The following is a 21,892-nucleotide window of genomic DNA, read 5'->3' on the forward strand; positions in this document are numbered from 1 at the left end:
TATCTCTCTTTCCTATTGCTACCATGGCGGGTCGGTTCTTGGCATCCAAACTTCCCTTGATGTTCCTTCTAACACGAGTGAATACCATCAACATGCAGGTCGATGCCGTTACCCCGGGCGGGATTGAGCATGTTGGCACGACTCTCGTTAGCGCAATGATGGTATGCATTTTCTCAGCCAGTCAGCTGTGATTGACGTCTTTGTTCTTCAGATGTTTCTCGGAAGTGAGGACAAGGTTTACATTCTGGACAAGGTTGAAAATAATCCTCAACAACTCAATGGCCGTTCGGCATGGGCTGCTGAGTGGTAAGTTTCCTTGTACATTGAAGTTGCTATCTTTGCCCCTGAATGTTGTTCAGGGACATTCAAAGCAACACGGCAACTCCGATGCCAGTCATCACGAATGCCTTTTGCGCCTCTGGGATGCATTTCCCTAATGGCTCATGGGTGACTTTTGGTGGGAATGGGGCAATTGGACCTGGAGGCAACATCTCCGACGTGGTAGGGCCCACAGGGACAGGTCCGTTTTTCAATATTGCGGCGGCGCCTTTCTAATGCCCTTATCCTTGTTCAGGGTGGTATTCTAGTGTCTACAAGGATTACGATGGCGGGGATGCGATCCGCATACTTGACCCTTGTAAAGGAGGGCAGGATATCTCCCAGTGCCAATGGAGTGATAACGTCACCCAACTCATGAAACGTCGTTGGTACTCGTCAGCTGAACCCCTCGCAGATGGAACCATTCTTCTCCTTGGAGGCTTCGTCAACGGTGGATACATCAACCGTAACTGGCCAGTCATGAGCTCCGACCGTGGCACTCAAGGAGGTGCTGCGGAACCCACTTATGAATTCTATCCGCCGTATGCGGGCTACACTCCCCAGATTTCTCAATTCACCGTCAATACCACTGGTCTCAACTCGTACACTCACATGTTCCTTATGCCCTCTGGTCTCGTCCTTCTCCAAGCAAATTATAGTACCAGTACGTCCCTCATCCGATCATTTTGCGCAGTGGTGTATGTTTCTCACTCCGCCCAAATTAACTCAATATTCACCTCAGCTTTATGGAATTACACATCCAACCAGGAATACCCCTTACCGGATATGCCTGGTCAAATCGTCCGAGTGTATCCAGCCTCAGGAGCGGTCGCCATGCTTCCTTTGACCCCTGCAAACAAGTGGACTCCAACCATTCTCTTCTGTGGTGGGACATTCATGAGGGACGATCAATGGGGAAACTACAGTTATCCGAATGCTGCTACGTGGAACATCTCTGCGTCGAATGATTGCCATCGTCTCACTCCCGAACCTACCGACGGCTCACCAGTACAGTATGTGCAAGATGACAATATGATTCAGCCAAGAACCATGGGCCAATTTATAGCGCTACCTGATGGGACTTACCTTGTCATCAACGGGGCTGTTAATGGAACTGCGGGCTACGCCGATCAAACTGGTACAACCCCTCATAATCAAATGCCATTCACGATGAGTCTGGCATCGGGGCCCGTCCTCCAGCCTGCGATATATGACCCAAATGCACCTGCGGGGTCAAGATGGTCGAATGCTGGGCTAGGCTCATCCAAAATACCAAGACTTTACCATTCAACAGCTATCCTCCTCCCGGATGCGTCCGTACTGATCGCAGGATCAAATCCTAACGTGGATTATAATCCTAACGCATATTTCCCAACAACATACGATGCAGAGATCTTTTATCCGCGTTATTTCAATAGATCGAAACCCACCATACATGGTGTCCCTACTTCGTTAGGTTATGGTGGTGATCCATTCGACCTTTGGTTCGATGCCAGCTCATACACCGGGAATGCCAATGACATCGCTGACAACACGACTGTCGTTCTTATTCGCCCGGCTTTACCACACACGCCATGAACATGGGTCAGCGGTTCATGCAACTCAATAGCACCTATACCGTCAGCGATAACGGCACTGTAACACTCCACGTTGCACAACTCCCTCCTAGTCCCAACCTCATTACTCCTGGCCCCGTTCTCCTTTTCGTTGTCGTTAATGGCACTCCAAGTAACGGCACCATGATTACTGTCGGAACAGGTAATTTCGGTGTCCAACCTACAAAACCAGCTAGTGTTCTACCAGCCAACGTCAAGGCTCAGAATCCCCCACTACGACTTCGGGAGGATCAGGAGGATCTTCTCCGTCAAGCCAGCACAAACTCTCGCTTGGAGTTGTCGCTGCTGCTGCAGCAGGGGGGACAATCGTCCTTGCTGTTCTTGTGGCTCTCTTCCTTATGTGCCGCAAGCGCAAGAAGGAACCTGGCCCTGAGTATTCTGGTTCGTATGGCGCCCTGTCCGCTGGTACACAAATGGCAGCACTCAAGTCGGAGCAGCCTCGTGGTTCGGGTGCATTCATTCCTTTGCAACAGTACAACAACTCTGCATGGAACGTTGACGACAACCATTCAATACATTCCGAATCCCGCATGGACCTGCACGAGCCGCAGCTTCCTGCGGCCGGGGGCGAGAAGTATCCAATACACATGGGGGCTGCTGGCGATTATGAAGCACCAATCACGCCATTGAAGAGTCCCTCGGGGGGGAGGATCGATTATGACGATTATTATGATGACCCGCCACCGACCGCATTGCGCTTCGGACACGAAGATGGTACTGGGCGGGCTTCATGATCACATTTCGAGTCGGACAGCTATTGTTCTTTCTTGTGTTTCTTTTTTCCGTATCTCGCTAATACACGTTTTGCCAACCCATGCTGGACATACAATACTTTAACTACCTGCCGACTTATATCTCTCCCCCACTCTTATCGCCAACCTCCTTGGGTATCGATCAATACACCTCCGTTTAATTCTCATGCCTTTCCGTTCATTCTACAACAATCGGACTCTGTGTACAACTCTCACTCTTTCCTTTCTCTATTCGCTCTTTTGGTGTACATATCTAGGATGGTCCCTAAATTCTCTCAGCTTGAAGCGATGATTTTTAGTGGCAAGGACAAAAGATGCATTAACATTGTGATCATGGTTCATTCTCTGAACAGTTGTGCGTCAGGTCAAACATCCCTCCCGTTATTTCGGAACTTTTGCAGTTCGTGCCTCCACGGTTCCCAAATATCACCGTACTTCTTCAGCAGATCCCGAAGTTCCGCACGTTGCTCTGCCTGGAAATCGTGAGGTAATCGATCAAAACCCCTCATTGACTGGTAATCATCGAGTGAACGAGGAACTCACGAGATTCCATGGTTCCTGGTCATACACATCCGTAAAAAGATTCGACAGAGAAGGTTTCAGTTGCTTCTCAGAGTGCGTGAAAGCATTTAGCACTCTCTTCTTCTGAGATGCCTTTAAACGTTCTTCCTCCTCTTCAGACCACCATCCTTTCAATTCGAGAAACTTGCGCATGCGATGGAGAGGGTTATCTAAATCAATGATGATCAAATCTGGAAGAATTAAATTTATGGGCCGCACCAATTTTCTTCCAGTCTTCGACTTCTTGTCGAGCTCTATAGGCGAAGCTGTCGTCAGACGTGGAGTGATGACCGACTCTAATCCCGGTGTTTGCGGCCGATATTCATATCAGCATCAGAGGACAAAGGGCGTCAGCTAAACTGAGAACCATACCGATAGGTCATGGCCTCAATCAAAACAGTTGTACTTTCAGCTACTGCAAGCTCCCGCGCACGCTTCGCAGCATTATACACAGCAAGTATATCATTTCCATCCACGCGAATTGTAGGTATGCCATACCCCGGTCCACGTGAAGCAATGCCATCGCCATGGTATTGTTCAACGGCAGGTGTCGAGATCGCGACTGAGAGAATTAATGAATTGGGGACGGTCAATTGTCGAGGGGAGCTTACAGCCATTATTCCGACATACATATATGAGTGCTGAAGGAAGGTCAGGCGTCAGTAAAGAGAACCGTCTCACAGGGCCTCAAACTCACGCCCTCCTAGAACACTGGCCATGCCTAAACCAGCATGGAAGTCGCCCTCAGAGGCAGCACCTGCAGACCGGTTGGGCCCTCTCGTTTGATCAATCGTTCTGCATGAAACGAACCTTCCCCGAAGAAGCAAACAGCGCAATCCTTCCCTCTCCGCGCGGGGTCCCGCTTGAGAGCATAAGCAACGCCAGCTGCCTGGGGTATCTGGGTGGCGAGCGGACTAGAGATAGTGTGGAATTTGTACGCCCTAGACCCGTAATGCTGATCGACAACATCATTTCATCCATATTCGATGATATCATTTCATGGGTGCACACATACCACTGGCATTTGTCGTCCCTTTCCATGATCATGTTCGTTAGAGAAGCACTGTGCCATGAACTCCTCTGGAGGACAGCCCCGCCACAAGGCTATCCCCATTTCACGATACTGCCCCAGCACCCTATTGAAGTCGTCGACCACGATAACCATAATGAACTTGAACTGTGGCGTACTCATCATTTGGTCCGAGGGCTGCTGCAGTTCCGATGATAGTGGCTTCTTCCCCGTGCTGCTTGAAAACATCAGCCTCAGGGTTTATCCCTGCGTCATTCACTAACCGAAGTCATCTAACAAGAGAGTGAGGGCAGTGGAACCGCAAACTGAAAAATTATGCGTACGTACGTAGAAGCTGATCTTACCCTGCCGTTGGACATTGTACAAGATGTTATCCATCGCGGGCAAAATCATCATAGACTCGTATATTCTCAGAGCGAGGTCCCGGTCCATTTGGTCCTGGTTGCAATGATACAGTTAATGTGAGATAATTGCTTTCCTGCGCGGACACGCATACGCTCAAAATCTCCGCTCCCTCCATTACATTGCCGGAGCCGTCGAGGATGCGAAAGGTTGGGATAAGCGCACGTTCTAAAACTGCATTGAAGAAATAGAGCTTCGTAGTTAGAGCGGATGCCGATGCGCCCGGTAATGACCCAGTTGTCTTCGGAGGGTCTGATGGGACTCTCAGCGGGCCAGAAGACCCAGCGGCGTCATGGGCTAGCTGATTGATGAGTTGCCGGTATCAGCACTTGAAGCCGTGAGGTCATAGGACCAACATTGAACCTACCGGCCGCACTGCTCTGAGCTGGGTGCGCAGACGAGGAAACCGCCTCATTTGGCGGGAGAGCATCTGAGCAAGGTCCATACCGTCGTTCGGCAGTACCTAGCCCACGCTCACGAGGACAACAACGTGACCCACGGTTCCGGGTTTCCCACAGTTCGAGTCTGGCCACTTCCTGCGGACAACTCTCGGGTTTGACATGGCAACTTGGCAAAACGAAAGCAGGGAGCTGCCGTCACCAAATGGACAGACAGTGCACCACTGTACGCGCTCTGGGAACATCGGCAAAACGGAATCGGGATTGTGTACAACATGGTGTCATCAAAGGACCTCACCAGCTTGCTCGCTCTTGAATACTGTGTGCGTGACCCGATACTATGGCTGTGGCGACTCTGGGACCACGCGGAGGGCTATAGATGAAAATTGCCGGTCGAAAGACTTAACCCTTCCAAAACTTCGCCTGTAGCGACGAAATCCCTGGATACGGGTCTCTTTAGTGCCTGGCTGGAACATGGGTAGGTCAATCCTAGATATGGCGGAAGACGGGGTTGAACTACTCTCCTCATACAAATGACACGATAAATAGACGAACAGGCAAAGGCCGTGGCCTCTCAATGCTTCTGCGTTCGGACTGATATTACCGGACGACCAAAAATGCGTCCGATTGGTGCTATGAATGCTAGCTTCTCTTAATGAGAGCAATGACCTGCCTCTGTCCCGCTGACGGGCCAGGGAAGGGTGTAGTATATGCATGATGTACTGCACAACCGGTGAGGAAACCCAGATCGCCCCTCCCCGGCCTGCAATACGCAACAACTATCAATCATTTCACATAGTGGCCCGCTTTGAGATCCGTCTATTTCGACTCTCTGACTACGCGATAAGTGACAGGGCAGTATGGAAATCATCGGGGCATACACTGGGCCAACACCCGCCGTGAAATTAGTTGTAGCGCTCAGTTGCTCCATCACTCAATGTCCCCAAAGTTGTCGATGAGGTCGAAATCCAAGATATCCGACTTGAGGTCTGCCTCTCCACATCGGGCATTCGCAGAGGTCCAAAGATGTACATTCCCCGTTGAGGCCTGAAGTGGGTGAGACGTGGAGATCGTAGGATTCGCAACTTGAATGCTTTTAATTAAGTACCCTAGAGTGCAGGGCCATAGGATCTTTCCCCATTCTGGTCTGGCAACGATCGCAATGACCAATAATATGCAACCCATGAACAAGGTGAATCCTAAAAGATTGTCTGTGATGATTGTCTCAGCATCTGTGGGGTCTGCGAAAACCTGAGTTGCGACGGTGTCAAACTTGGAACATTCCGGCACCTGTCAACCAAATCCGGAAAGTTTCCTCGTTGAATCAGGGTTCGGAAGCTCACTGTGTGTGGTTCGATGATAATTACCCCCAGTGGAGTATCAGATCCAACGTCCTGGGTGCTGTGATAATTGTTGAATGCATGGCCCTGCATGAATGGGAATCGCCAAACCTCAACTAGGGAACCAAATAGAATCACTCAGTGCGATCTTGCGAAAGCTGGAATTACGCAATAGAACAAATGCACTTGTACAACATGGATAATCAGAAGCAGAGTGTCAACGTCGAAGAGCAGCTGAACGAAGCAATTGCAGTGTAACCTGGGATCAAATGCAGGACTGAGACAGTCGTGAATGGATGCAGTGGAGCCGGGGGATTGAAAGATTTTGAAACCACGGGAAGGCATAGTCAATGAGAAAGGGTCAAATGATGTACAGCCATAGTTGTGGTGTACGTTCGGGGTAAGGGATGGACTGTGACCTAGGCGTTAGCGGCTTGCGACGCTGTCAAAGAAATAGAGCTTTCTCTTTGGCCATGTATACCGAAAGAGTGCAATGAAAGGGCAGCATAAGGGTGAATGTAAGGCGGATTGCTTTGGATGGGGGAAAGTGATTCTGTAGAGGTTGGTGTGATGCACGCGTCATTAGAAACATCAGTAGAGTGGGACTGTACACTTCGAGTGCTGTGTGAAGATGATATCTCAATCGACAGTTGAGCAGATGAAGAATGTGTTTGGGCTTCATCTTGGGAAGTCACTCCCAATGATGTGATCTCGGAACCTTGCGCCTGGCGCCAAGGAAGCTTAGAAGGATTATATACCACTGTGTCAACAGAGTCCAGCGGGCCCCCCGGCGCCCGGGGCCGCGGCACCACCACTGGTAAATTATCTAATCTGCTCCGACCCCTCGAAGCACTCGATCCGCGCCTTGAACTACCCGCTTCGTCAGAATTATGGCGACGATGATGCCGTGAAGTAGGGACTTCGCTAATGTTACTCAGATCGGAACCGTTCCGCTGGTGCCCATCCTCTCCCGACCCGCTATCCGGAGGGCGCTCACGAGTCCCCAGACCTGATAGTGAAGTCAGTCTCTTCGGTATGTTGGTGCCACTTAAGTCCCGTGTGATAGAAGGGCTACTCGTGTCCAATGCACTCGAGACACCCAAGTGAGTATCTAATGAGCTCCGAGAGCGCGAGTGGACCAATCTAGGAGAGGCTCGACCACCCTTGGTAAACGGATGCGAGGAAGTCCCATAAGAGGTGGTGGCTCGCCTGGAACGTGGAGGGGGGGGCAGAGATGTTGATGCGGATGCAACCATTCCACGAAGGGGGGATGTCCCTAGAATTGAAGGGTTGTAGGAGGGACTGGCTAGGAAACGCTGGAAATTTTCTCGTTCTCGGTCACCTTCAAATGTATTAGTACTGAGAGAAACTACCCGAGGATTTGTTGGTCGTGCTCTCTTAGGCCCATTCACTCCAACAGACGAGAAGTCGAAGAATCTTTCCTCTACAGGAGTGATAGGGACGCTGACTAGAAGACGGGCGGGGACAGCAGTGGGCGCCATCTGTTCCTCAAGTGACGGGGCGGGGACGCGGGGACTTGGTTTGCTCATAACACTCACTGCATCGTTCACAGCGATTTCGGATGAGGCACGACCCTGCCCATCCTCAATTACTAGAGCAGATGGAGGCACGGATACCATAAAATCGGAATGAGGATCCTCTTCGGGTGGGAATAACGTAGACCGCTCCTCTACACTGGTCAATGATGATCCCTGAGATACTTCAAGTGTTGATGTCGTCAGCGACGAACGGGCGCCACCAATCGGTGATGATAAAGCCTTTGGCACAGGGAAAATGCCAGGATGGGCAGGAGAACTGGCGCAAGAAGCGTTTTGACTCTTCCAGTCGTGACGTTCAGCAACGATTGGGGACGAGGGCACCGACGACTGATGATTAATGAATAATCCGCGAAGACCAAGCGATTTGGGTTGATTAGTCAAAATGCCGAGGCTTGTGTGAGGACGAGGCTTCGGGACAATCAGGGACTCGTCCTCCGAAGTCATGTCCTCACTTCCGGGCCCATCAGGGGTGAGCGCTCCCTCGATCAGAGAGCGCACAGTTGTCATGCCAGATGGGGTCCCGGACCTTTTGGTTAGACCAGCCTGCCAACACCTGTAATATGGGGAACCTCAGGGATGTGGATGGAACGTCGAAGAGTCACCCCACCTGTGGTTTAGAACAGCATTCCTAATAGATACCAGCCATTTTTGCATATTATGACTGTCTGGACACTGGAGAAGCCAGACCATCTCGCCTTGGGGAATGAATGTGCCTTCTTCGTCTTGCTTGACCACTTTAGCGTGGTAACCATTCACTTTAATTACACATTGACGGTCCCAAAGATTGTCTTGTTCATCGGGGAGTGTGGCGGCAGAGTTTCCTGTGAGGAGAAGCCGATCCACCTCTCTGTCATTTGGGGACGAACCCTTGAATAGATGCAGATAGTCCGTTCGAATGTAAACTGCTTCATCCTTGGTTGAATTTGGGCCCAGAGTAGTGACAGAAGTAAGAGCAAGGTGTCTGGGTTTCCAGTGTCTTGCAGTACTTTTGGTAGATCCCAAAAGCGTCACGAGAGGTGGAGGAGCGCAGTACTTCGAGACTGTAGATGTGAATCCAATGCGTGATTCGATAAGAGAGAAAAGACATGGAAATGGTGGAACAGCTTCAACACTGATCGGGAAAGACGCGCTATAACCACGAGAGTCCCCTGGTTCTTGGAATCGAACGCCCCCAGACCGTTGCTTCACCGTCTTTGTCTCGCTCGGCGGATCACCAAAAGAAACTCGGTTCTTTCATACCAAATAAGAAGGAAATATTGTGCCTCGTCACGAAAACACCTACCCCTGGAAAAAGCTCATCCGTCGGTAATGTTATTCCGATACTCTTTGCTGCAGCTTCCCTCAGAGTTTCTAACACCTCATCATCATCGGCCGACGCGGAGTGAAGTGACCCGCCAGGTGGACCTGGAGACTGATAAATAGTAGGAGCGGACACAACGCGTGGAGGTTGGCTTTGGGCAGTCTTCGCCAGCATATTGTTTCTCCCGCGCAAGAAGAAGGAGCGCGAGCTCGACCCCGAAGTGGTCGAACGGGCTGTACTGGCCACCGCAACAGTATTAGATCTTCGAGGCCGGGCAAAAGAAAACCTTCTTTTTGGGGTAGAAGGGCTTTCAGGCTGAGACTCTGATCCGGTACCGCCATGATTAGCGAGGCGTCAGGTCCTCTACTCGAACAACGACAACTCACCCCCCGCGTAGTCGAGGAATTCCTCTCCCTTGGGCCCACCGCTACCTGTCCTCTCATCTCTGAAAGATGTCGAATGAGACAACGATGCGGCCCTCCCGAGCGACGACGGAGGTCCATGCACCGCTGGCGGCTTACACGAAAAGTCAGGCGCACGACATCGGCATTGAACGCGAAGAAAACTGCACCTGCTCGCGTCCAGAGGAACTCCGAGGAAACCTAGCACTTAAGTTGAAGGACGGCATGTCTGTGGCCCATGCTCAGCAAGGGTGATCCCAAACCAGTGCTTAATTGAGTCACGTTCGGCAATGGCCCTTGTTCGAATTGAGGCGCAGCTTCGATTAATGCCTTCCGGATGTTCTGACGGTTTCTCAGAGTTTCCTCGCTTAAGGGTCTTAAGTTTATTCCGTTCTCAAGAGCTCAATTCGGATATTTAAAATGTTTCTTGCACTCGGTACCGGCTTCGGAAATCGACTCTCCTTGTCCATATCCACCCGGCACCGTTACCTTTCGGAGTTGACACCCTGAATGAGACAATGAGCGCATAAAAGTCTCACGTGCGGAGCACAATTCCATGCCTCCGATGGCAATGCATGCAAAGCCGGCATCGCCAGATTTCCTGCCCCGGTTCAACCCTGCACTCAGGGAAGCGCTCCCTCTATCTGGTTGCTCTCTATTTATTGAAAGCCGCGGATCATGAACTCAAGGTTCTCATCCGACAAGTGTCATTGCTTCTATCAATTGGTGACTGCGTCAGACAGTGGAAATTAATGCCTGTCCGAGGGTCTTTCTAATGTCTGTACAAGCACGAATCCTAAGCCGCGAAATATCAAACCCCCTTTAATGTTTGACATTGGCGAAGTAAATTTAAAACTCAATGCCACTCAAATTCTTTCGTGCACACAGATGCACAAGGCTAACGAAGCGTGTCCCAAAGCGACGAAACCGCAAGGAGGGCCTGAAATCACAGCTTCACCCCGGTATGGATACTCGCAATACCCATCCATAAATCCCTCCAAGCACCACCCTCTCGCTCTGGCCCAATGTGAAACCCCGCATCTCGAATCATCCGTGCAAACTCATCTTGCGGCGGGAATCGCCTGATTGATTCGACAAGATACTGATACGAATCGCGATCTGACGCGAGAATTGATCCAAGCAGTGGGATGATTGAGAATGAATATTGCTCGTAGGCACTGAAGATCCGGATAAATTTCACGTCGAAGGGACCCGCAGACCACTTACGATGCGAGTAATGGGTTCTCCACCTTCCCGAACTCTAGACATGCGAAGACGCCGCCGGGCTTTAGTACCCGGTGTGCTTCACTGAGCACGTCACGTATGGAAGTGCAGTTCCTGATCCCAAAGGCAATGGTGTAAAGGTCTACAGAATTGTTCGGGAAATGGTCCTTGGGCAGAGCCTGGGCATTTGCTACTTGGAATGAGACCTGGGGGGCTGATGATAAGGAATCAGTACTCCATATCCTATGATGATATTGTATGTCTGTTCACTCACTGTTGTGATACATCGTTTGCTTGAAGCGGCGACGGCCCTGCTCCAGCATGTCGGGGTTGATGTCGCAGATGTTGACATGTGTCTCCCGGTCATAATATTTTGTCCGGGCATGATCGAGGATCCTTAGTGAGATGTCCCCAGTACCTCCCGCCATGTCAAGGACTTCAATCGGCCCGCCTGAACCCGGGTCGAGGAGCGAAATGAAGTCATCTTTCCACAGACGATGCACTCCCAAAGACATAGCATCATTCATCAAGTCATACGAGCTCGAAACAGAGGTGAAGATATCGCGAACTACATATGCAAATGTTAGTGGGAACATCACGCCTGTGCCTGCCAAAATGGATGGCATTGGACACTACCCAAAGACTCCTTCTCTTCAGTCCTAATTGTCCGATATCCGAAATGCGTTGTTTCGGGTGATTTTGACGCAGGTTGTTGAGTGTGATTGAATCTGGTGACGGCTCCAATAGTACGAGGCGATCGCACTAGCAAACGCTTCGGGCAGTTTCTCAAAGTGTTCATGACGTTGTTGGGCCTTGTTTACGTCGGGGCCCATAGGGAGGCTGTGATCTGGGCAAACTGACAACGGCCTTGATCGTTCCACAAAGCTCACAGCATCCTTTCCATCAAGTCAGACGAATCTCTTGCTTACTACCAATGCCTCTTTTCTCTCGCAATAAGTCTAAGTTAGAAATTCCACCAGCAGACAATGACTCTGCTCGCAATGAGCTTCTAGGGTCTCGTGGCGGATCGCGTGGTCGATCCGTTTCCCCTCAACCCCCGCCTAGCTATCGGACTGCACCTCCCAGCCTCTACGGTGACGAAGATCCCTACTCCTCTCCTCCAAAACAGGATCCGTATTCTCGTGCACCTACTGGCTCAGCGCCGTCAGCATCCCCTCTTCCTGACCGCTATAACCGTGCCGCTGTGGGAGATCCATATGCGCGTGGCGGAAATGTTGAAGCGGACAGGGCTCAACTTTTCTCTGGCTATGATCCAACCAAGAGGAAAGGGGGAAATATGTTTGACGATCGCGCGGATCGTTTTGGTACCCCCGGAGGTGCTACTGGGGATGAGCCACGCCAGTTCCAAACACAGGAGGAAGAAGATGAGGATGTTGAAGGAATTAAGCAACAGACGAGATTTGTCAAGCAAGAATCTGTAAATTCCACCCGTAACGCTCTTCGCATTGCCCGGGAGGCTGAGGAGACCGCCGGGAATACGCTCGCCAAGCTTGGAGATCAGTCAGGTTCTTGGATCTCGCCACAAACATGACGTTGTGAAGTTTACATTCGTTTTCAGAGAAGCTGGCAAACACAGAGCGTCACGTCGACATGAGCAAAGTCCATGCTCTGCGGGCAGAGGATAGGACCGACGAACTGAAGAAATTGAATCGTTCCATATTTCGTCCCGCCATTACGTTCAACAAGGACCAAAAGCGAGCGCAGCAAGAAGCAAAGATTAAGTCTCGCTACGACGAACAACAGCACGAACGCGAAAAAGCGATGTCAGATGTCCGCGCGACTCAGAATCGCATTGGACACGCATACGCCTCAAATGTCGATGGTGATGAGGATGAGGGGATCGGTGGGCGCCGACACCCCAGCTCTGAGGCCAGAAAGCAGCAACGGAAGCGGTACCAGTTCGAGGCTACGGCGTCGGATGACGAGCTTGAAGATGAAATAGAGGACAACTTGGATTCCATTGGGAGTGCCGTTAAGAACCTCAAGAATTTAGCTCTTGCCGCTGGGGATGAACTTGATTCACAGAACGCTCGCATAGACAACATTGCTAGCAAGACTAGCAAGCTCAATTACAATGTTGATACTACCACCGCTAGGGTAAGCCAACAAGATACTCTTTCACATTTTACTGCCATGCTGAATACTTCCAGCTTCGCAACATCAAATAGCTTCTTCATTCGGATTTTTTGTTGTCGGACAATTCCTTGCATGGGCAACATGTACATACGTATTATCCCCTGTGCCAGCTTTATGCACCGTATGTTGTCCTCATTACTGTGTTGTCCTTTACGCCTACAGGCACATGTGAGTTTGAGCTACCTCCCCATGCGGTGCCGCAAGAAGTTCGGCTGCTTCCGGGTCGATTCCACACCCTTCTTACCCAACTTCCTTGAAAGCGAGTGTCACCGTCATTCTCGCAAGAAACCTGTCAATCGTGTAAGCAACGGTGAATCGCGCCGACGCGTCGTATTTGCTTCTCGACCCTTGATACTGATGCTGCAACAGAGTTATCATAATTTCCCCGACATCTGACCAATCCCTTACTCCCCTCGCGCTTCAACCATGGCACAAGCATCCGCTGTCGGAGCAATGCCGCCTGCGAGTGCAGATCTTGCCACTACCTGGGCCTTCTTGGAAGAAGGTCTGTGTTTCCGTATTCACTCATTTGTCGTGGTGGGGGCGGATCTGACCGTATCGCCTTGACGTTCCTCGTGTCATCAGGTGTCGATCATATAATGACCCGGTAATCGGAATTGTCTCTTGATGTTTCGCAGTTGTTGATGCTACTATGCGTAGGCTAAAGGAGGGCGTGCACTATCAAAAATACATGTCGCTCTACACTGTTGCCTACAACTACTGTACTTCATCACGAATGCATGGGAATCTCGATCAGAGCACGCTCGGTGGAAGAAGTCTGTATACTTGTTCCTCAGAAGTTGTGTAATTATCATTCTGATCGCATTCTGGTTTCCGTAAATTAGCCGGTGCCAATCTCATGGGGTCCGACCTCTACAATCATCTGATACGTTATTTTAACCAGCACCTTGTCAGTCTTCGCAGCGTAAGTTCCCTTCATTGTATTTGCTCCTGCCAATGCCGTCAATTCACCTTTTCTCCGTTTTAGCACACGGAAAACCTTTCGGATGAGCCTCTCCTGCGATATTATGCCCAAGAATGGGATCGGTACACGACCGGGGCTAATTATGTGAACCGTCTGTTCACTTATCTCAATCGTCACTGGGTAAAGCGTGAAAAGGACGAGGGACGCAAGGGCGTCTACCAGGTTTACACTCTGGCGCTTGTACAATGGAGAACGAACCTATTCGAACCTATACAAAATAAGAATGCTAAGCTAGCAAACGCTGTGCTAAAGATGATTGAGGCTCAGCGGAATGGTCAAACTATTGACTCTGGGCTTATCAAGAAAGTCATCGATTCGTTTGGTACCTTTTTGCTGTCCATCTACTTGTGCCGTGGCTAATGCTCGTCTATAGTGTCACTGGGTTTGGATGAGACCGATACGAATAAAGCCAACTTCGATGTTTACAGGCAACATTTTGCTATACCATTTATTGCCGCAACTTCCGATTACTACCAGATAGAATCAAAAGCATTCCTTTCCGAGAATACTGTGAGCGCATACATGAAGAAAGCCGAGGATCGTCTTCGGGAGGAGGAAGACCGTGTAGAGCGATACCTTAGCACCACCACCCGGAAGACGGTCAGCCGACTTGACGACATCGTAATGTTTTGATCTGATTCCTTGATTAGCTTTTAAGCAAATGCGAGGAGCGGCTGATATCTGACCACAAGGAATTCCTGATTAGTGATTTCCAGAATCTACTGGACTTCGACAAGGACGAGGGTGCGTACATCCTGTGCTCTGGAAATTATCTACTTATCGTAACTTAAATGTTAGACCTCCAGCGAATGTACGCCCTCCTTTCAAGGATCCCGGATGGTCTAGAACCACTCCGTGTTAAGTTTGAAGAACACGTGAAGGCCTCCGGCCTTGGCGCCGTGTCGAAGATAATACCCGAGGATGGTGTAGACACATTGGTTCGATGCGTTTTGTTCGTAATGCGCTAAGCGTTACCATGAGGCTTCGTTTTCTAGGAGCCCAAAGTTTACGTCGATGCCCTGTTGGAAGTGCACAAGAAGAACTCGGACACTGTCAACCGGAGCTTCAGAGGGGAAGCTGGTTTTGTCGCTAGTCTCGATCGAGTATGTTCGCACCTGCTCATGTTCTTTGCTCTCTAACGTTCTTACCCTAGGCGTGCAAAGAGTTTGTTAACAAGAACGCTGCGACAGGCACCTCAACAACTAAATCTCCCGAATTGCTCGCTAAGCATGCGGATGCGCTGCTCCGCAAGAATAATAAGCTTAGCGAGGAAGGGGATCTCGAGGAAGCGCTTAACCAAGTGGTCAGCCATATTGATTAAGTTACCCGCGGGATGCTTGCTGACCTCCTGGCGTCAGATGGTTTTCTTCAAGTACATCGAAGATAAGGATGTCTTTCAGACATTTTACAGCACGAAGCTGTCGAAACGCCTCATTCATGGCGTCTCAGCTTCCGAAGAGGCTGAAGCTAGCATGATCTCGAAGTTGAAGGAGGCTTGTGGTTTCGAATACACGAATAAGCTGCAACGCATGTTCACTGGTGCGTCAGATCTGTTTCCACTCTGCTCAGCCTTTGAAGTGACAATCCATTTTAGACATGAGTTTGAGCAAAGATCTCACCCAACAGTTCAAAGAGAAACAGGAGAGCCTTCCAGACCCAGAGGATATAAACTTCGTCGTCATGGTGCTAGGAACGAATTTCTGGCCGCTAACGCCCCCAACACATAACTTCAACATCCCCGAAGATCTGTCCAAGACTTATGAGCGGTTCCAACGATATTATCAGCAGAAGCACTCGTATGTTCCACTTACTGCAGCTTATCTCATTCTTCCCTCACTCTTGCCGCACAGGGGGCGAAAACTGACGTGGTTATGGAATTACTCCAAGAACGAGCTGCGTACCAGCGGGTACAATCAGAAATATATCCTGATGACAAGCGCGTACCAAACGGCTGTTCTCGTTCAATACAATCACAATGACACGATGTCCCTGGAGGAACTCGTTGCTGCCACCGCGCTCCCCAAGGATACATTGCTACAGATTCTGGCGGCACTGGTGAAAGCTAAGATCCTCATCAATGAGGAGCCAGAGCAATATGATTACAACCCCGGTATGAGTTTTCCCTCTTCACAGGTTTTTTATGAACGTATGTGACATCATTTCATCCTCAGGCTTCAAGTCAAAGAAGATTCGAGTGAACCTCAATCAACCGATCAAAGCGGAAGTCAAGGCAGAGCAGTCTGAGGTTCTTAAAACCGTGGACGAGGACCGTAAATATGTCATCCAGGCGACTATAGTTCGGTAGGTACATTGTTCGTTTTTAAACCTCGTTACTGATATCTAGCCTCGTTGATAGCATTATGAAAGCTCGCAAGGTACTATTGCGTACTCCTATAAACCAGATGTGCTCTTGCTCATTTCGTCGGCAGACATTGAAGAATCAGATACTTATTGCGGAGGTGACCAATCAGCTGGCCTCGAGGTTCACCCCCAAGGTTGTAGATATCAAGAAGGTGAAATCTTTTCTCTCACCATATCCCTTCCGCTCTCACACGAATTCACTCTAGGCTATTGAGACTTTGCTGGAGAAGGATTACATTGAGCGCGTATGTCACTTTCAGTCATTTGACCGCTTCTTGCTAACACCCAAATCCACAGAACGAGAAAGAAAAGGATACATTCAATTACCTTGCTTGATTGGGGCGCAGCATGTGTTAGTTTCCCATTTTTCGTCTCTGCTTACCACCTCTTCAACAGGCTCGCTTTGATCACCATTTTCACCTCTTGTACATGTCTCATCTGCACCTACATTAATCTAGTTCTATTGCAACAGAGAGACCGTTCCTTCGATCTTAATCTAAGGATCACGCACGGATTGGCCGGCTAGAAGCTCATTCGGTCTCAGAAATCACTCGCTCTATTCGTAAAGCCGTAAAAACTCATGAAATACAGTGAAGCGTCGCTGCAATTTGGGAGGCAACTTATTGGCGAGGGATATCCTAAACGTAAGGTCAAAAAGTTACTTTTTTACCCAGGATGAGAATCACCTATCGGAGGCTTGACCGTTCCTGTCGGTCAGAAGAGCGGAAGAATCATTTTGGTCTACTTCCAGCGAGGTCCCATCGAGGAACATCACTTTATAAATTGTGTGGCCGTCTTCTGCGCTGTATCTCAAACACCAGCCCAATGCAGGAATAAAGCGAGTTTCCGGAGACTGAGTGCCCCGTGGGCGATGTCCCGACGACATAAGCGAGGATTGATTTGACTCAGGATGAAAGGACGAGGGGGTTAGAAGCTGAGGAAGCGTATGACGTGGCCCCCCAGCTTTGAGATGATTCCTTCGGTGTTGAAACCAGTGTTCAAGGCCCGATTGGCCACTCGAATGTCCATTGAAAGGAGACGATTCTTCGTTCCGTGAAGCCTGGATCAAGGCCGAGGGTGGAGAGGAACGGGAAGATGAGGACAACCGACGGCGTACCTCCCGAACTAGCGCGCTCTTGGGGGAGTTTTGCATGAGCTGCTGGTCCCGGTTATGGTCTTCGGCAGAAGATTCACGAAGAGCTGCCCAAACACCAGCATGGAGGGTTGTAGTACCGAAAGAGGTGGTACTTTCAGCAAGCGACTTCCACAACTCTTCCTGAAGTGGAGGTGAGAGTGGCCGATCATCTGTTTTCGCCATATCGTTATGGTGGCTGAATGAAAGTGATTCAAGTTGGGAGCACAGTGAGAGACATTCATCCATGTGAGTAAGGCCCTCGCGCTCCTCCGGAAAAGCAGAAAAGAGGGGAATTTCAGATAAGTGACCCCCATTAGGAATCGCCGCAACTCGTTTTGTCCACTCCCCTTCCCCAAAGCCTGGGACATTGGCAGTGAGGGTAGGTTGACTGACATAGTGAATAGATCTATATACTTCGACGTGCCCCGTTCGACGAAGCAATCGAATGCGCATGGTAGGGAACAGATCAGCGACAGCTGCTCCCCGCTTGGTCTCTTTCACGCCGGGTCCACAAGCAGGAAAGGTGAGTTCCACATCTGGCAGCGGCCCATTAGACATAACGGTGCACTTTGCACGAGGCGTGAAAAATATGAACTGAAATGATGGGGCCTGATCAGCGGGCGACCAAAAGGGCGCAACAACTTTCTCACTGACCTTAGGGGTGCGGCTCCTCAGCATATCAATGAAGCGGCCCGCAAAGCGATACCATTTGAGATAATTCTTTGGGAGGTTGTCTAGTTTCCACTGTTTAGGGAGCGACGAGCCCTCAAGACTGTTATGGCCGAAGAGCTCGAAAACTGTGACCTATCGCCTCCAACGTTCATCGTAATAAAAATGTCAAAGAAAGAACGTCCACACCATCATGCCATTCTCGCTGATCTTCAACACCTCCTTTCCCGCCCTACCTGCGGCTCGTTCCGACTTTCGCAGGTCAACGAGCAATTCGCGTGGTTGATCGGAGATAGTTATCGTTCCATGGGGAGTTTCGTAGACTTTGGGAGGCAACAATGTGAGATCGATTGGGGTTGGTTGCCCTCTGCCTTCGGAAGAAGTTTTAGCGTTAGCCTCCGAGAGCAACCCCGGGTCAGGAAGAGCGACATTCAATGAACCGATTTTGTGTCGTTGTCCTGGCCGAGCCGGAAGGCTAGCTTTCGCTTCATGGACCTGCAGAGCTCCATCATGCGTATTTGGAGAACCATGAGGTTTTTCCCTATTATCTTTGCTTCGGGTGGTCTTCTCTGATGATTGGCTAGGCATACCGGGCCGTACGGGGGCAGTTTGCAACATGGATGAACTACGAGCACCGACAGGTGGCAATGGATTCTCAGCCCAGCAAGATTGAGCGTAAAGCCCCGGGTCACTTGGAGCAGCGATGGCCGAGTCAGAGGCAGTATTTAGCGATGCGACGCGCTTGACAGTTCGGGTGTTACGTGATGAACGGGCATGGGATGTGAATGCTGGATCTATGCAAGACCTCGATGGGCGGAGCCAGTGGGAAGTAGGACCCCCACCGTGACCAAGCGCCTGGGATGTGCGTTTTCGTGGCTTGCGGTCTGGACACCCTGCGGCCACGGACTCTCCGCAAGTACCCACTGAATAAGGGCGTATGGGGGTTGCATTTTCAATGGAACCGAGCACAGGACGATCTAGGAGCTGTCTGTCATTTTTGCCCGAGCCCTTATGTTTTTGTTTTCCAGTTTGCCGAAGAAAGACGGTGTTAAGTCTACCCGGAGGATTACCAAGGGTTGCAGACCTAGGACGCATCTCGGTTGAAGGGAGGTCTGTTTCTGCGGTGTACAATCCTAGTATGTCCCTCTCGGGCGCAGCCAAAGGAGTGGAATGCCCGGACACAACAGATGGATATAGTGTGGTGACTGGAAAAGATAAGTGGAAGAAAGGATGTTCCAGAATCTCCGATAGTGTAAGCCTATCCTTGGGTTTCTGATCCGGTTTGGTCAATATGCTATGACTACCACAGTCCTAACTACTCACTATTTGCAGCAACTTCCTGATCAAATCGGAAGCTTCTGGTGACAACGATTTCGGGAGGACATAACTTGCGTTTGACGCTCTTGCAAGAGTGGCCTCTATTGTTAGACCCTGCAGAATTCTCGATTACCAAACCAAGGCTCCCCATCACACGGAAACATGCATGCCTGAAACGGGGGCTTTCCGGTAAGGATAGATATCATAAAGCAGCCTAGTGCCCAAACATCAGCCATGGCATCATAAGGACGATGTGCGATAACCTCCCTATCGACTGAATGAGACAAACAGGTGGCGCAGAAATGAATTGTTCAGCTCACGGGGACAAATAATTGGGTGTTCCACAAAAGGTGGTGGCCTTGAAAGCAGGAGGCATCAGCTGAGTGGCTAATCCGAAGTCTGCCAGTTTCTACGGCGATGAGTCCAATGAATAGTGATGGAAGTCTTGAGGTGCTGTGCAACGCACCAGCCGCATGTCCTCAGTGAGAAGAATGTTGTCAGCCTTGAGGTCTCGATGGACGACCTTCTGCTTTCCCAGGTAAAGCAAACCATCGATTAATGGCCTCAAGAGCCCCCTGGCTTCACCTTCTGTCAGTCTGTGAGATGTGCGACCCATTAAATATCCAGACAGAGGCCCAGCTGCACATAACTCTAGAACATGATAGTATTCAGTAGACGTGTGGAAGCTAGAAAGAAGGGAAATGATGGATGGATGATGCAATTTGGCATGCAGTGCGGTGGACCTGACGTGATGCGAGATGTGAGGCGGAGTAGGCAAAGCCGACACTGGGACCTGAGGTGTATAGTTTATTAAATAGCAGAAGGTCAGTGCGATCGTGAAGAAATCGCCCACTATTTTAATTGCGACTTGGCGCCCTCGAAGTCTCCCTCGTCGACAGGTAGCACGATAAACTTGGGAAGTTCCACCACGGCCGAGAAGACCCTGAATCTCATAATTCTACGTGTAGTAAAATAAAATGAGAGGATGGGCACAATCATAGCCCGGGAGCCGGAGATTTGACGCGTTATTCGAGGTATCGTTCGCGGAATATAGTGCCCGTCAGTTACAACGTGATGTCACACGATTTCCAATTACGCCCACCTCGATCCGGTCAGGTTCTTTGCGTTTCAGCATACCGAAGCCTGTTTGGGGCCCTTCTTGAAGGGCCCGATGGCTTTCAAATGGTCCACCAAATACACGCGAAAGGTTTGGCACCACGACCTGATGTGGGGTTGTTCGAGCTCGACCAACACAGCAGTAAACAAAGGCCTGTTCCTGGTTTTTCTCTCTAGCCCACATTATATACGTTCGTGCGCCAGTCTTTCCTCAGAACTCATATTGTTGGAGCCTCCGAAAACAAAACCAACCGTCCACCCACTCAACTTAGAATCCTGTCCTCTGTGGTCCGAGCCAACTCGCGGCGCTTGTCCCCCCGTCTTCACTTTTTGTTGCTGTCCTCTTATCTTGTCAGCCTCGAAATGACAAGCGGGGGGCACCGGACCTTCCTTGGCTAAACCGGGCGGTCATAGGATGGGGAAGTGGGTATAATGTACTTGACCCATGGTTTGAGAGAACCATGAACTGTCGGAAGTGATGTCCAACAGTGTTCAGTACCCCATAACTGCGTGCAGAGAGACCGAAAACGACTCGGGAGAAGCGCTTAAGCAACAAAGCGGTAATCGAAGTGTTGCAGGCACCAAGAAGGGCATGTAACTTAGGTATTTCAGGGCCTAGAGTCCACATATTCGTAACCGGAATGACACCGCTAAGGTATGATATCCCCATCACATTCGCGTCTGCTGGAGTGCTCCATTGACGAGATAGACAACGTGTCTCCAGTATCGCTCAGGTCCGTCTATCCATGCCGTCGCCCCAACACCCCACCAGGAAGGGGAAGAGGAAACACAACGGTTTGGAGGCCGTGGAAATTACCAACGGGCCTGCATGAAGCACGAAGTAGCCCAATGTGCGATTCCAAGCATTTCTCAGTTGGTGTATTCCCAGATCCATGTGATCTTGCCGAACAGGCTGACGAAAAGAGCGCAGTTAGAGCGCACTACCACCGCGGTCCCTCGCCTCTTGAGCCCAAGGAGGAGGCGATTTGTAAAGTCCGTGCACGGCATATGATCTCACCCCGGATGCTCGCAGGCATTGTAACATCCCAAGGTAAAGAAGACTCCCGACCCCGGACATCCGGCACTGACCAGGGAAGCCTGCAAGATGTAGCCCTGATCGCCAGCAGGGGGGTTTTATAACCTCCAGAGTTCGGTCCCACCCCCAATCGACGCCACCCCCCGTATCACTGACAACTTGCATATTGTCTAAAGCTGTGAATGATCTAACCCCTGCCGTCCCTTACACTGTGT

The 21,892-nt window shown here is 50.3% G+C and overlaps 9 protein-coding genes across 9 annotated transcripts; 4 read left to right on the forward strand and 5 right to left on the reverse strand.

The window, feature by feature from the left end:
- The first annotated feature begins 136 nt into the window (after nt 1-136).
- Nucleotides 137-2,840, forward strand: EI90DRAFT_3037214 (glyoxal oxidase N-terminus-domain-containing protein). The gene is made up of 7 exons (XM_039058758.1): nt 137-161; nt 212-306; nt 360-520; nt 575-982; nt 1,061-1,860; nt 1,908-2,109; nt 2,139-2,840. Exons 2-7 carry the CDS (start codon nt 212-214, stop codon nt 2,666-2,668), a joined length of 2,196 nt encoding a protein of 731 aa, XP_038921198.1. The 5' UTR covers nt 137-161; the 3' UTR covers nt 2,669-2,840.
- Nucleotides 2,713-5,241, reverse strand: EI90DRAFT_3279244 (thiamine diphosphate-binding protein; the record flags this gene model as incomplete). The annotated part of the gene is made up of 13 exons (XM_039066656.1): nt 2,713-3,159; nt 3,230-3,417; nt 3,467-3,543; nt 3,620-3,809; nt 3,859-3,888; nt 3,945-4,004; nt 4,058-4,202; nt 4,263-4,383; nt 4,436-4,491; nt 4,541-4,549; nt 4,605-4,715; nt 4,774-4,980; nt 5,158-5,241. 13 exons carry the CDS (start codon nt 5,239-5,241, stop codon nt 3,052-3,054), a joined length of 1,386 nt encoding a protein of 461 aa, XP_038921199.1. The 3' UTR covers nt 2,713-3,051.
- A 689-nt stretch (nt 5,242-5,930) lies between these two features.
- On the reverse strand, nt 5,931-6,650 carry EI90DRAFT_3037224 (uncharacterized protein; the record flags this gene model as incomplete). Its single annotated transcript, XM_039058759.1, has 3 exons — nt 6,529-6,650; nt 6,421-6,478; nt 5,931-6,367 (listed from the first exon to the last, which is right to left on the reverse strand). A coding segment is annotated over exon 3 (251 nt), but the record flags the coding sequence as incomplete, so codon positions are not given.
- A 186-nt stretch (nt 6,651-6,836) lies between these two features.
- Nucleotides 6,837-9,904, reverse strand: EI90DRAFT_3117419 (uncharacterized protein; the record flags this gene model as incomplete). Its single annotated transcript, XM_039062992.1, has 5 exons — nt 6,837-8,529; nt 8,584-9,206; nt 9,259-9,599; nt 9,663-9,792; nt 9,848-9,904. The coding sequence occupies 5 exons, from the start codon at nt 9,902-9,904 to the stop codon at nt 6,837-6,839; spliced, it is 2,844 nt and encodes a 947-aa protein (XP_038921201.1).
- Nucleotides 9,905-10,383: 479 nt separating this feature from the next.
- On the reverse strand, nt 10,384-11,724 carry EI90DRAFT_3151113 (UbiE/COQ5 methyltransferase). The gene is made up of 3 exons (XM_039065703.1): nt 11,176-11,724; nt 10,905-11,115; nt 10,384-10,855 (listed from the first exon to the last, which is right to left on the reverse strand). Exons 1-3 carry the CDS (start codon nt 11,525-11,527, stop codon nt 10,624-10,626), a joined length of 795 nt encoding a protein of 264 aa, XP_038921202.1. The 5' UTR covers nt 11,528-11,724; the 3' UTR covers nt 10,384-10,623.
- A 273-nt stretch (nt 11,725-11,997) lies between these two features.
- On the forward strand, nt 11,998-12,858 carry EI90DRAFT_2990203 (uncharacterized protein; the record flags this gene model as incomplete). The annotated part of the gene is made up of 2 exons (XM_039056082.1): nt 11,998-12,427; nt 12,481-12,858. Coding segments are annotated over exons 1-2 (606 nt in total), but the record flags the coding sequence as incomplete, so codon positions are not given.
- Nucleotides 12,859-13,272: 414 nt separating this feature from the next.
- EI90DRAFT_2966782 (Cullin-domain-containing protein) lies at nt 13,273-16,917 on the forward strand. The gene is made up of 19 exons (XM_039055584.1): nt 13,273-13,358; nt 13,428-13,563; nt 13,644-13,665; nt 13,719-13,834; nt 13,904-13,983; nt 14,047-14,365; nt 14,417-14,643; nt 14,694-14,787; nt 14,842-14,969; nt 15,039-15,146; nt 15,197-15,346; nt 15,402-15,582; nt 15,638-15,839; nt 15,894-16,153; nt 16,215-16,344; nt 16,400-16,418; nt 16,473-16,556; nt 16,611-16,649; nt 16,702-16,917. The coding sequence occupies exons 2-19, from the start codon at nt 13,485-13,487 to the stop codon at nt 16,738-16,740; spliced, it is 2,277 nt and encodes a 758-aa protein (XP_038921204.1). The 5' UTR covers nt 13,273-13,358; nt 13,428-13,484; the 3' UTR covers nt 16,741-16,917.
- EI90DRAFT_2259047 (uncharacterized protein) lies at nt 16,778-21,061 on the reverse strand. Its single transcript, XM_039052778.1, has 10 exons — nt 20,628-21,061; nt 20,379-20,483; nt 19,992-20,318; nt 19,846-19,934; nt 19,696-19,792; nt 19,532-19,639; nt 18,398-19,471; nt 18,194-18,343; nt 17,091-18,133; nt 16,778-17,023 (listed from the first exon to the last, which is right to left on the reverse strand). Exons 1-10 carry the CDS (start codon nt 20,823-20,825, stop codon nt 16,945-16,947), a joined length of 3,270 nt encoding a protein of 1,089 aa, XP_038921205.1. The 5' UTR covers nt 20,826-21,061; the 3' UTR covers nt 16,778-16,944.
- On the forward strand, nt 21,062-21,814 carry EI90DRAFT_2259046 (uncharacterized protein). Its single transcript, XM_039052777.1, has one exon. It carries the CDS (start codon nt 21,299-21,301, stop codon nt 21,779-21,781), a length of 483 nt encoding a protein of 160 aa, XP_038921206.1. The 5' UTR covers nt 21,062-21,298; the 3' UTR covers nt 21,782-21,814.
- The last annotated feature ends 78 nt before the right edge of the window (nt 21,815-21,892 follow it).

Source organism: Cantharellus anzutake (assembly GCF_015039405.1).
Source record: "Cantharellus anzutake strain C23 chromosome Unknown EI90scaffold_6, whole genome shotgun sequence".
In the NCBI taxonomy this organism is placed as follows: domain Eukaryota; kingdom Fungi; phylum Basidiomycota; class Agaricomycetes; order Cantharellales; family Hydnaceae; genus Cantharellus; species Cantharellus anzutake.